The sequence below is a fragment of the Manduca sexta genome, chromosome 15 (assembly GCF_014839805.1).
Source record: "Manduca sexta isolate Smith_Timp_Sample1 chromosome 15, JHU_Msex_v1.0, whole genome shotgun sequence".
NCBI classification, from domain to species: Eukaryota; Metazoa; Arthropoda; class Insecta; order Lepidoptera; family Sphingidae; genus Manduca; species Manduca sexta.
The window spans coordinates 1855173-1867982 of NC_051129.1; the positions used below are offsets into that span (position 1 = coordinate 1855173).

The following is a 12810-nucleotide window of genomic DNA, read 5'->3' on the forward strand; positions in this document are numbered from 1 at the left end:
TTTTACCTACTAAAAAAAAAAGATTTTTTTTATTAAGATCACTTACTTTTGATTAACTATAAGGAACATAGGGAAAGATTTCATTGCATTTTTATAAAAATAATGAAAATGACCTATAGGCAATGTGAAAAGAAACACAAATTGGTCTATTAATATTATTTTAATGTTTAAAGAAAATAACAAAACCTTAATATTAATATAGACAAAAATATTTTTACATAATTAATATAGACAGTCGGCTTAACATTAGGACTGTGAATATATGTCTACTCTTTTAATATTTTTTTTTACGATGCTGTTGATTCACAACTCAGCAAGAGGTAAAGATCGCTTCACAGAGGGCTAGACACTTCCAAATTTATTTATTTACTTATTCCTTAATGATTTGGTAAAGGACCATGTGAAAATAGAAAAACAAAGATTCGCAATACGTTGTTACAATAGGTAGAAGAATCTAATATATCTAGATTGACATAATTAATTAACCCTGCCTCTCAAACTAGGCAAGCCTGTAAATAACCTATCAATAGAATGTATGCTATGAAATTTTCAAAATAAATTCAACTGAAAGTGACTGTCAGGTTTGTAAGTCAAAAATTTAATAGTAAATACTATTACACAATTAGTATTGACTTATAAGTCGATAAGAGAGCTTGAATCACCTTATCGATATCGATTTTAGATATCGTGGTCCAACATTACCGAGTTATTATTGACGGGTGTGAGTAGCTTTATAAACAATTATAGTCCCACAAACTTATCTGGCCCGATGAAGAAGTCGCTGTTATATCAGCGAATGAAAGGCAGATTGACTATTCAAAACGACGTCGTTAGTTCCTCTTTCGTCCACCGGGCCAGATAAGTTTGTGGCACTATACCATTTGAGGATCACAACTCGAAATATCAATATCGGCATTATTTTGTCATTGGTAATGCCGATATATATTATTTTGTTGACAAGAAATGTTAAGCATCTAAATGCGCTGATTCGTGATGTTTAGGTAGAATTTACATAAATATCGATAACTACGTAATCGGTAATTATATTCATATCAAATTTCATCAACATGTCATGTATGCGGATGTATGAGTGCATTTGGGTATATTTTTATAACGCCGAAGAGGACTATTTACACGTTCTAGAAAGCAAAGCGTATCGCACCGAAATACTGCAGACGCGATACGAGACGTTATTGCGGTGTAGTTTTCATTTATCGACTCAACTAGTACTGAGACTAGTCTGGTAATACATCGATAATCGACTAACTACCGAAATCACGATCTTAATCGCTATCTTCCGATTCGTTTAATGGGATCTTTAGAATTCTTTGAGACGGATAACTTTGATTGGTTTATCATAAGGATCAATTCAAAGATAGCGGTGAATGATTTCGGGATTAAGATAACGACGTCACTACACATGCGCACAATTCTTCTGCCAGAATCGACGGGGCCTTAACTCGTGTCCTTAATTGCGAGCGACGCCAATGATGGTCAGGATGAAGAGGAAGATGTTGATTATGTCCAGATATAGGGTGAGGGCTGCGAAGATGTACTCTTCGGGGCTGATGCTGTACTTGTGCTTCCCGCCCATCAAGAGTTGCGTGTCGTACACCAGGTACATGGAGAAGATCAGGGCGCCGAGCGAAGCGTACACTAGAGTCATTATGTTACTGCGCCCGATGAATATCGCGATTATACCTGAAAGTTAGATTGTTACCGATGAGGGGCAGGGTAGTAAAAAATGCAGACCCAACACGCGGAAACAGAACGGAACAAAGTATATTATTATGCCCAAACTTATTTTTTAACTTACAGAAATGCATATACACTATAAAAATGGCGCGTGACTATGGCAGTTCGTCGGCCATTTTTTCGTTCTGTTTCCGCTTGTTGAGTCTTTATTTTTCACTACCCTGCCCTTCATCCGTAACATAGGTGATGATTTTGGTCCATCATTGTATATTATAAGTATTCTATGCGGTTGATTTTGTACAACGATGATGAAGTGGCAAATAATAGATACTTTAAGACATTCCGAAGTTTATTTATCACTATTAATATTAAAATCATTTTTTTTTATTTATCAAGAATTTTTATGAATTTCTTTAATTTAGGGGCCGTTCAAGTATTACGTAACGCATTTTTTGAAGATTTTTAAGTCTCCCCCCCATGTAACGCACCGTAACGTTTTCCTGTACGCCCCTGTCTCCCCTCCAAAAGTTATGTAACTCTAAAGTTGAATTTTTTTCTAATATTCACAATTATTTTACACAAAATACCGGAAAGTCGCTAAAATACCTTCGTTATTGTTTTTAAAATAATAAAAAAAAAACAACGCTTTGTACGAAACCCCCCTCCTGCCCCTGTAACGCATCGTAACGTTTTACAAGAAAAGTTGCGTTACGTAATACTTGAACGGGGCCTAATGGAAAATTTTGATTTGCATTTGGTTGCTGACATTTTACCATCAACATATTTAATCTACACGTAACTAAATTAAACACAAACATTTGATAAAAAAAAATGGTCTTCACGCGCGTGTCGTGCATCATAATGCAGATTCTACATATTGTATAGACCTTCACACCGTGACAGTAGCACTTACCGAAGAGCAGCAGCACCATGGAGGCACACATCAGCACCCCGCCCATGGTGGTGAAATCCCACTTAGTTTGGAACGCAAACAACGTCAGCGCGAGACATACGCCAGCTGTTATACCAACTGCCATCATCACCTGCAAACAGGTACCAATCCAAATCTACATTTCCTTAAAACACCGGTCTGTAGCAGAGCAAATAGGTCACCAAGGTAAATTATCTTCATACCTATAACCATTAAAATACTAGATCTTAGATGCACTGTTGGCTTTAAAGGAAAGGGTAAGCTATTTGGCAGAACAAAGGGTGTTTGGCTCTTTGAAATCCCATTCATGACACGAAAGGCAGTCGCCTATCTCATCAGTCATTATTGACTTTGGTTTTTTGTAACACAATGGCACTATCCTGGGAAGTTGGCAGCTCTCGTTTCGTTTGCTAAGATATCCGGAATTGACTGACAAAATATTTTCTGCCTGATGCTAGGTAGCTAAGGTTAGCATGATTGACTTCGGTGATGTGTTGTGTACGTACAGCGCTGACGTCATACACGCTGGTTACGATCCCGAGCATGAAACTCTGTGCGAGAGTGAAGATAGCGAGGAATATGAAGTTCATCGGCGTCTGCCGCCGCACACTGTCGCAACACACCATTGTGATCGCGCACACTAATAACACCGCGAACGCCACCCATCTGCAACACGCAATATATTGCACTACAGTGGCGAATGGTCCATATGGTCGGCTTCATCATCATCATCATCAGCCCGCTGCAGTCCACTGCTGGATATAGGCCTCTCGCAAGTTACGCCACAGAGCCCCGGTCTACTGCTTTATGCATCCATTCGCTGCTGGTTCTCTTGTGTAAGTCGTCCCGTCATCAGGCCACAGGGCGTCTTGCTTCCCTTTCGTAATTTATGTAAAATATAATTATGATTAGAATGATTTGCAGATCGCATTTATGTATATTGTAATAGTACCTATATTATGTTTTGACGGGTTTCCTTTCGGTAAATTTTACTCTTCGCCACTGTTGCTATGAACTATAAACTAACACTGGTACAAAACACATCTTAGGGCGTTTCTTTTTTTTTTGAATACCCATGTTTCGTAAGTATTGATAGTTTTTTGAGCGATAATATTATGGTTTAGTTACACAGCAATCTTTATAGGTTGTGGTGTACTTATAAACATAAATACACGAATTTAAATGGTTATAATCCGTGTGTGTGTAAAGTTTAATTATTGGAGTCGGTTTTTCTTTTATTGAAAAAAAATATATTTTTGTGTTTTTATTACTTATAAAATATAAAATATAGGTAATGGAATCCAATATAAAAGGAATCATTCTTACCCTATATTAATTTGAGGAATTTCCCTCTGCATCCTCGGAGTTCAAGGTCTTATATCAATGAAATGTAAAGAGGACCATTCCGAGGCAAAACGAATTCGATCTCCCAAATAATGATTTAAATAGGGCCATGGGAACATTATCGCTGAACAAAGATTAAAATTATGACAAATACACCAATATACCTTCCTTCTTTAGAGTCGGTGTAAAAATAATTGATTGAACTTGTAAAATATTATACATTATTAGCTTTTGTTGGCAGTTTGGTACGAAAAATATGTTTTTTTTTTAAATAAACATCCCTCCATGTGCTGTTACGGGGAGAAATTATGTACATTATATTATGTATTCAGATCTTTGTTATGGATGGACAGAATATTAAACAAAAATCACAACAAAATTGTTACTTGATGTATATATTCTTAAAAGCTAGAATGCGATACTCGCGTTTTTTTTTTATTATTCCGGAATCTAAAAAGCGGCGATAGCCTAGTTGGTTGTGGAATGGACTGCCGAGCTGATTGTCCGCAAGTTCAAATCCCAAGAGCACACACCTGACAATCTGAATTTTCTAAAAAATGATGTGTGTATTCTTTGTGAATTATCGCTTGCTTTAACTAAAACATCGTGAGAAAACCTGCATACCTGAGAAATTCTCTATTAGGAATTTTCGAGGGTGTGTGAAGTCTACCAACCCGCACTAGGCCAGCGTGGTGGACTAAGACCTAACCCCTCTCATTAGTAGAGGAGGCCCGTGCCCAACAGTGGGACAGTATATAATACAGGGCTGATATTATTATATCGGAATCAGACTCCGAGCATCATGGTTTACAGTTCAAATACATTGTCACTGAGACAATGAGATCGTGTTGTTAGACCTAAAAACTCACATCAACCAGGGATTTCCCGCAGCCCAGGCTTTGGTCGGTCCGTGGAACAGGAACAGAGCTATGAAACCCATCGTGACCAGCAGCTGACACATCAGGATCGAGTACACCTGGAATTTGTAACATAATATATTGTAGGTTGATTAAATAATAACAAATTTAGACAAAAATGCTGGCGAGAAAGTTGAAAAATTACAGCCGATTGCTCTTTGGATGCGTTTATGTTACGTTCTTCTACATGAGATACAAAATAGATTAGTGAGCATGTAGACTGACTGCCTTATTCATAGACATTCATCTAAGCACGGAACATTGTTGTGATAACTAGTCTGTTTCTCAGCTCTGCTTACTTGACCACTTGCTGTTTGTTCAGCTTTGTTTATCAGACAGCCAATTAGATTCAACTTGTATCTCAATATTAGCCAATCACAACAGCCCTATGTCTACGCACTGCGAAGGCTGCCATGCCGTCAGAACTGAGAAACAGACTGTTATCACAGCAATGCTCCGTCCTTAGACAAATAACGTCTATGAATACGGGGGTGATTTTGTAAGTATTATATTATACATATACTTACGGAAGAATGTTTCCAAGATAAAATTTACTTTTGTAGGTCATTTCATTCACGAAGACGCGCTCCACAACTTATTGAGCGGGGGTGTTGTAGGCTGTCGCGGGGTAAAGAGACTGCTCCAGGCACTTTTCCATCGTAGCATTTATGCTGCTCATGCACACGTAAGTAATTATGGAAAGAAGTGGGGCGCGTCTTCGTGGATGAAATGATCTATAGTACCGACTTATGTATTTTATTTATTGCCAATTTTACGGACAGAAGAACAGATTTCGAGTGTAACTAATATAAAATACAAAACAAATAAAGACTATTTAAAAAACTTCTTTAAAAGATGAGAAAGACATTACCTTTCTGATGAACGCCTTCCGTATAGTTTGTTCGGTGAAATCGAAGTTTTGACCTCGCCATTTTCGCCGATGCCCTGGTTGAATGAGTAGTTGGCCTGATAAGAACAAAACGATACCGGGCACACTTTTGTCCTTAACTTTTATCAAATTCTTTCGAAAGTAATGTAAGTTTTTATTAGTGAAAAAATATTCAATTGGATTAGTATTTATTTAGTAATTCGGGATAATTATTTTCCCGAAATAAAAAGTATCATATATCTCTTATGAGTAAGGTAGCTTAGTTATTAGCTTTTCTTATAAGTGAAAAATAGTTTTAGTATTTACTAAGATTACCACGTAAACAAACCTAGCTTCATATATTAGCATGAATTTCAATAGAATTAGCGTAATAAAATTGTGTAGACAATTTAGTCATCATAATGTAATGACCATTCAATATGTACAATAACTATTATGAATGAAACATATATTCATGTGATATTGTCACAATTTACTCACTGGGAAGGCTCTGAATTACTTCGTATAACATAATAAAAAACTAATGTCCAACTAGAATCTGAATGTGATGAAAAATACCCCCAAAGCAGGGCCGTAGCTAGCGGGGCATTGTGGGGCAATACCCTACCTTAATAATCAACAAAATTTTACATCACTTCTCAATCAAAATATATGGAGCAGCGGGTTTTTTATTTCACGATTTGGAAGTTGTTCCCATAGTAAGAGTTGTTCGTATTGATTCCACCCATCAGGGTGGAATATCCCTCTGTCGAGATTTAAGAGAAATTTGTTACAATTTGTATATTACCTTAACAATTACGTAAGTATTAACCTTACTCATTCATGTTAACAAGTCAAGAAAGCCAAAAATCGATCTACCAGATCAGATCTAGTAACATTTTACGTCCGTCCAAGTAGTAACCACAGCTGCCTTATCTTAAATTCGAGTCTAGCTACGGCTCTGCCCCAAAGGGACATAATGGCGGATTGCGTTTGGGAAGCGATCGATAACATCGGATTACATGAGTATGACAGGTTGGTGTTATGGAAAACTCCAAAGACACGACAATATAATTTTGACTGCACTAGCCTATATAGGAGTAATTTTGTGTGAAGAAAAAAACATATATAGCACTGATTCATTTCACAAACATTAAAGTGAAGCTATCGTCATCAAATATTTATCTTAACGTAACAAAAATCGTGATAAAATCAATACGCATTTCCTAAATCAAGTGGTACAGTGATTTTAACCAAATTTAGACTATCGATAACAATTCACAACGTTATAGTACGTTTATTTAATTACACTAGTTGGACGTCTAATCACGTAAAGCAAACAAAAAAATATAATTTTCTTTTACCTGTTGCATTTTTTTTTGTTTTCAAAACGACCTGTTTACACAGTGTGTTATATGCGACTGATACGCCTCCCCAGTTATCAGTGATAACAAATGATAAGATTTTATTTCATGTAAACTATAAGTACCAATTCTTTGTAATTTGCATCCGATAAGCTTTTTATGGATTTATGAAATGAGTCATATATTAATAATTTGAGTACTGGTTGGAACATCTTACTTAAAGAGTTTTATATATACTATGTACACATATTAGCACGCTATATTCCAGCAAAATGCGGCGCTAACCGTTTAGGAGCTGTCTATTTGAAATCTGTAATACACTAGCGGGCCCGATAGACGGTCCTAAAAGGTGATAGAACCCTAAAATTTGAATGCAGCGCCACCAACAGGCTTCAGTTGTGTATTTATGTATCCAGGGACCCACCCGAAAACATAACAGATGCTCCGCTCCTATAGGTCATAGCGTGATGTTATATAACCTATAGCCTTCCTCGATAAACAGGCTATCCAACACTAAAATATTTTTTTAATTCGAACCAGTAGTTTCTGAGGTTAGCGTGTTCAAACAAACAAACTCTTCAGCTTTATATAATAGTATAGATATAAATATCAGTCACTTGTTGGTAGAAGTAATCGCCGAAAAAGCTGAACGGATTTGAAAGAATTTTAGCACGCAATTGTGATTTCCTGGATCGACATAGGCTATCGGATAAACATAGGCTACTTACCATTTAGAGGCGGTAGCCTAGTTGGGAGTAGAAAGGACTGCAGAGATGAAGGTCTGCAGGTTCAAAGCCTAAGATCACCTCTGATTTTTCTAAAGTTTTTTACATTATTTGTAAATAAGCTATAATTTGCAAAGGATACAAACATAACTTGCTTTAACGGTGAAGGAAAACATCGTAAGGAAACCTGCATACTTAAGTTCTGTATAACAATTTCGAAGGTATGTCTGCTATTCGCTAGGCCAGTGAGGTAGGATAAGGCCTAAACCCACTCAGTAGTAGAGGTCTGTGTCCAGCAGTGGGACGGTATATAATACTGGATCGATATTATTACTTATCCCGGAAAAGTACAGCAAGACTACACTGGGAAAGGTTTCCACGCGGACGTGCCCACGAGCAATACCTGTTGATTTATAACTGAGCACAATAATTACTTATTTTAATGCTTACTCTATTTTAAAAACTAAACGGTACACTTCACGCCTTAACTCTCCAAAGGGTAGGCAAAGTTGCAACTAAGGTACCCATTTTTCGCTCCACGATGTGATGGGGGCGAGTCTATGGCCATATTGGGTACAAATTCCAGACTTCGGACTGATAGGGCAGAAAAATACAATATCACTTTTTCCAACCCGAGATTGATAGTGTAAATTACAATTAAAATAGAATTACTGAAATCTTATTGAATACTCCGAAAGGGCTTACAGGGACTTATAATAAATTCCATTGAAATAAAATATAGGCAATGTGAAAGGAAACGCAAATTGGTCTATTAATATTATTTTAATGTTTAACGAAAATAACAAAACCTTAATATCAGTACAGACAAAAATATTTTTACATAAATTATGTTGCATACCTGGCATAGTCAAGAGTCGATAAACACCTAATGACTTGAATACGATAATATATTTTATTTCTACGATGCAATATCGACCATAGCATGGCATGAAGATTTCGCCTCACATTCGAGAGATTTCTCAAAATTAACTATTGCGAATCAATGGAATGTACACTCATATAGTAACATAGAGCTATATCATTATTTTATCGATAAGTGACTATGTCAAGTTTACAGGTCAAGCATTACTTGTACTAGACATATAGTAAATACAATCACATACCTAGTATTATTAGTGGATATTAGAGCTTGAATCAACATGTTATCGACTTCGGTAATCGACAACGTGGCTCTGTATTGCCTTGTTATTGGCGGCAATGAGTAGCTTTCTATACTATAATTATCATATTTGAGAACTATAATTCGAAATATCGATATCGACATTATTTTATTGTCGTCGGTAATGTCGATATATATTTGGTTGACACGAACATATAAAGCTTCTAAATACTTTCATTCGTGATGTTAAGTAGACACTAAATATCAATGATTATATTATCAATATCGAAATAGAGATCATATTCTCTCAAAGTGTAAAGTGAAAATATCGGTGCATTTGGGTACATTTTATAAGGGCAACTGTCTCCAACCATTTAAATGCTATCGACCATACAATCCAAATAATAATTAAAGTAGTATTCGCACCGAGTGCCATTTAAAAATTAAACATTTATTTCGAGTTAGAAAATAGTAATATAACAGAATAATACGCCAATTATTAATAAAATGGCGTCTGTAATATTTCGGTGTGATAATACACAGGTATAACGCCGAAGCGGACTATTTACAGCTCTAGAAAGCAAAGCGTATCGCACCGAAATACTGCAGACACGATACCAGACATTGCGTGTGTAGTTCTCCATTTATCGACTAAACTAGTGACGCGACCAGTCTAATACATCGATAATCGACTAACTGCTGAATTCAAAAAACAATCCCAATCGGCATCTTCCGGTTGTTTAAAATGGACTTTCCAAATGTTTTGAGATAGATACTTTGCTTGGTTTATCATAGTCGTCGATACAAAGTTAGTAATTAATAATTTCAGGGTTAAGATGGTGACATCACTACACACGCACTCAACAACCATCAGCCAGAATCGACCGTGCCCTTACTCGTTCCCTAGTCGCGAGCGACGCCAATGATAGTCAGGAATGTACAGGAAGATGTTGATGATGTCCAGGTAAAGGTTGAGGGCTGCGAAGATGTACTCCTCGGGGCTGATGCTGTACTTGTGCTTGCCGCCCATCATGAGCTGCGTGTCGTACACCAGGTACATGGAGAAGATCAGGGCGCCGAGCGAAGCGTATACTAAGTTACTATGTTGTTGCGCGGGATGAATATCGCGATAATACCTGGAAATATACGAAACTAACAGTTTTCATTCGTTGTATAGAGTGTAGACGATGCAATCAATATCTAAGTATTAGTTATCACTTATAAATCATCGCTATTCATATTAAAAACACATCGATTTTGAATTTGTCATTATTTAGGTTTTCATTTCGAAATTTTACTGTCGACATTATTTTACACCCTATATCAGACATGGTTCTCTAAGCGGTAGTATCATACTCAGGCCCTATATCTCCACCTGGAGACGGTATGAGGCTTCCACTGGTCTATATATACTGAAACCCAGTAGCACTTACCAAAGAGTAGCAGCACCACGGTGGCACACAGCAGCACCCCGCCCATGGTGGTAAAGTCCCACCTAGTTTGAAACGCGAATATCGTCAGCGCGAGACACACGCCTGCTGTTATACCGACTGCCATCATCACCTGCAAACATATCAAATAAATATATTAATATATAAAACAAAATAGCTTAAGATTGGCAAAACCAAAACCATACTATATTCATGGTAACTTGTGTCAATGACAAATATATGTTATCTTTAGAAACAAAATAATGTGTGTATTCTTTGTGAATTATCGCTTGCTTTAACGGTGAAGGAAAATATCGTGAGGAAACCTGCACATCTGAGAAGTTCTCTATAGGAATTTTCGAGGGTGTTTGAAGTCTACCAATCCGCATTAGGCAAGCGTAGTGGACTAAGGCCTAATCCCTCTCAGTAGTAGAGGAGGCCCGTGCCCAGCAGTGGGGCAGTATATAATACAGGGCTGATATTATTATTATAGAAACAAATAATTTAAATCAACAAAATATAACGTAAAGTATAAGCTTGGTTCGTGTCGGTAACACATAATTTCTGTGTATAAATTATTATAAAAATATATTTTGTGCTAATCTTAGCCCATTTTACGTAGTTCTTGAGATTTCTTTTAAATCAAACAGAGGTGGGCTCAGTCGTTAAATGTAATTGTTTTTGTTGTACCGTACCGCGCCGACGTCATACACGCTGGACGTGACCCCGAGCAGGAAGCTCTCGGCGACGGTGAAGATGGCGAGGAAGATGAAGTTCATCGGCGCCTGTCGCCGCACGCCGTCGCAACACGCCATCGCGATCAGACACACGAACACAACCGCGAACGCTACCCAGCTGCAACACAACACGCAACGTTATATTGACTTCGAGGTCGAAAGATATTTTAATAAACTTATGTCAAAATTTTAAACTACTACCCATTCGACATTGGCAAAATCACTGATGAAACGGTGGAGCCATTTTTAAAAGAAGAAGAACGTTATATTGTACTTCGTTCAAGACTGCTTCGACGACTCAGACGACGAAAATTAAATTATAAAATTGTATATATTCTCTAATGATTCTCCATGGCGTAATGCCTTGTTCAAGGATATGGGTGTAACATATCCACATAACTGGAGGTAGGATATATTGTATATCCGCCCTGATAGCGACCACCGTACACAAGGTGTTAAAACCCGCCATAGTGGCCCACGTAAGTGTGTCGCGTTCCGGGATCAGCCTGTGTATATCGATTCCAACAAGCCAGCATAATTGCGTCGACTGCCGAGGGATAATCATCTCGTCAGTTAACTTCCTATTGACTAAACTCCATTTACCATCAGGTTCACTATGCCATGCACGTATAAAAATATATATCTTGAGCTTGGTTACATTCGATATTTTTTTACTATATCCGACTCGGAGATGGAACCCATAGATCTCAGCACAGTATGCGCACGCGCACCTTGTACGCTGTGAAACTATACTACAATTTTACCGTGGCATTTAAAAAATGGTCAAATGCAGATAAAATAGTCATCGTCTAAATGAATTTTTTTTACTGAATCCGTAAAATATTTCACGTTTAACAAGCTTTGCATGTAGCTCCGCATCTAAGGGCTTTGTATGAAACAATAGTTCTGTCGAACAGGGATGAATACTCACAACATCCAGGGATTCCTCGCGGCCCAGGCTTTGGTCGGTCCGTGGAACAGGAACAGAGCTATGAAACCCATCGTGACCAGCAGCTGACACATCAGGATCGAGTACACCTGGAACGCGAAAGTGAAATATTAAAGCATCGATATATATGTACTACGTATTAGATTTGGCGTTCCGAACATTCACTGTGTTCAACTGAATTGAACTGTCATCCATTCAAACTGATTTTAATATGGTCAATATTGATAGCTTGTTGTACGGAGTGGCGCTCGTAATATAAGAACTCGAGCTCTAAATGTAAACCTGGATTTGAATAAAAAATATTAGTCAAATAAGTAAAATTATTTGTTGTTCAAATGAAGAAATAGGTTATAACAGTTACGTTTTGGTTGCCATTTCAGTTCAGATTTTGAACAAATAGTTTATATGGATGTTCGTGTCTATAGAATATACATCAATGATAAAAACAGCCTGTATATTAAAGTTGGGACTTTGGTGATGACTGGGTACGATGGCAGGTGTTTCCAGGCACCGTTCGACAGATATCCATCTTTTATTTGTATGTATTATATTGTATGGAAAATTATGAACATTTAAAGTTGTTATTATTTATGTATAGCTCGACCTTAAAAATAAAAAATGCTTACAGGACGCAATTTTTTAAATTAACTTTGTTGATATAAGAAATGGGTTCCATAATGTTCGACACAAATTCGTAAATAAACGGATTAAAGGGTTGTGTGAGACAGTG

General features: G+C 37.1%; 1 protein-coding gene and 1 pseudogene across 1 annotated transcript; both read right to left on the minus strand.

The window, feature by feature from the left end:
• Positions 1-141: 141 nt before the first annotated feature.
• On the minus strand, positions 142-7143 carry LOC119189403 (annotated as a pseudogene).
• Positions 7144-8608: 1465 nt separating this feature from the next.
• Positions 8609-12169, minus strand: LOC115450352 (protein lifeguard 1; the record flags this gene model as incomplete). The annotated part of the gene is given in 5 exon segments (XM_030178349.2): positions 8609-10057; positions 10060-10100; positions 10398-10527; positions 11090-11249; positions 12063-12169. Coding segments are annotated over 5 exon segments (639 nt in total), but the record flags the coding sequence as incomplete, so codon positions are not given.
• Positions 12170-12810: the final 641 nt, after the last annotated feature.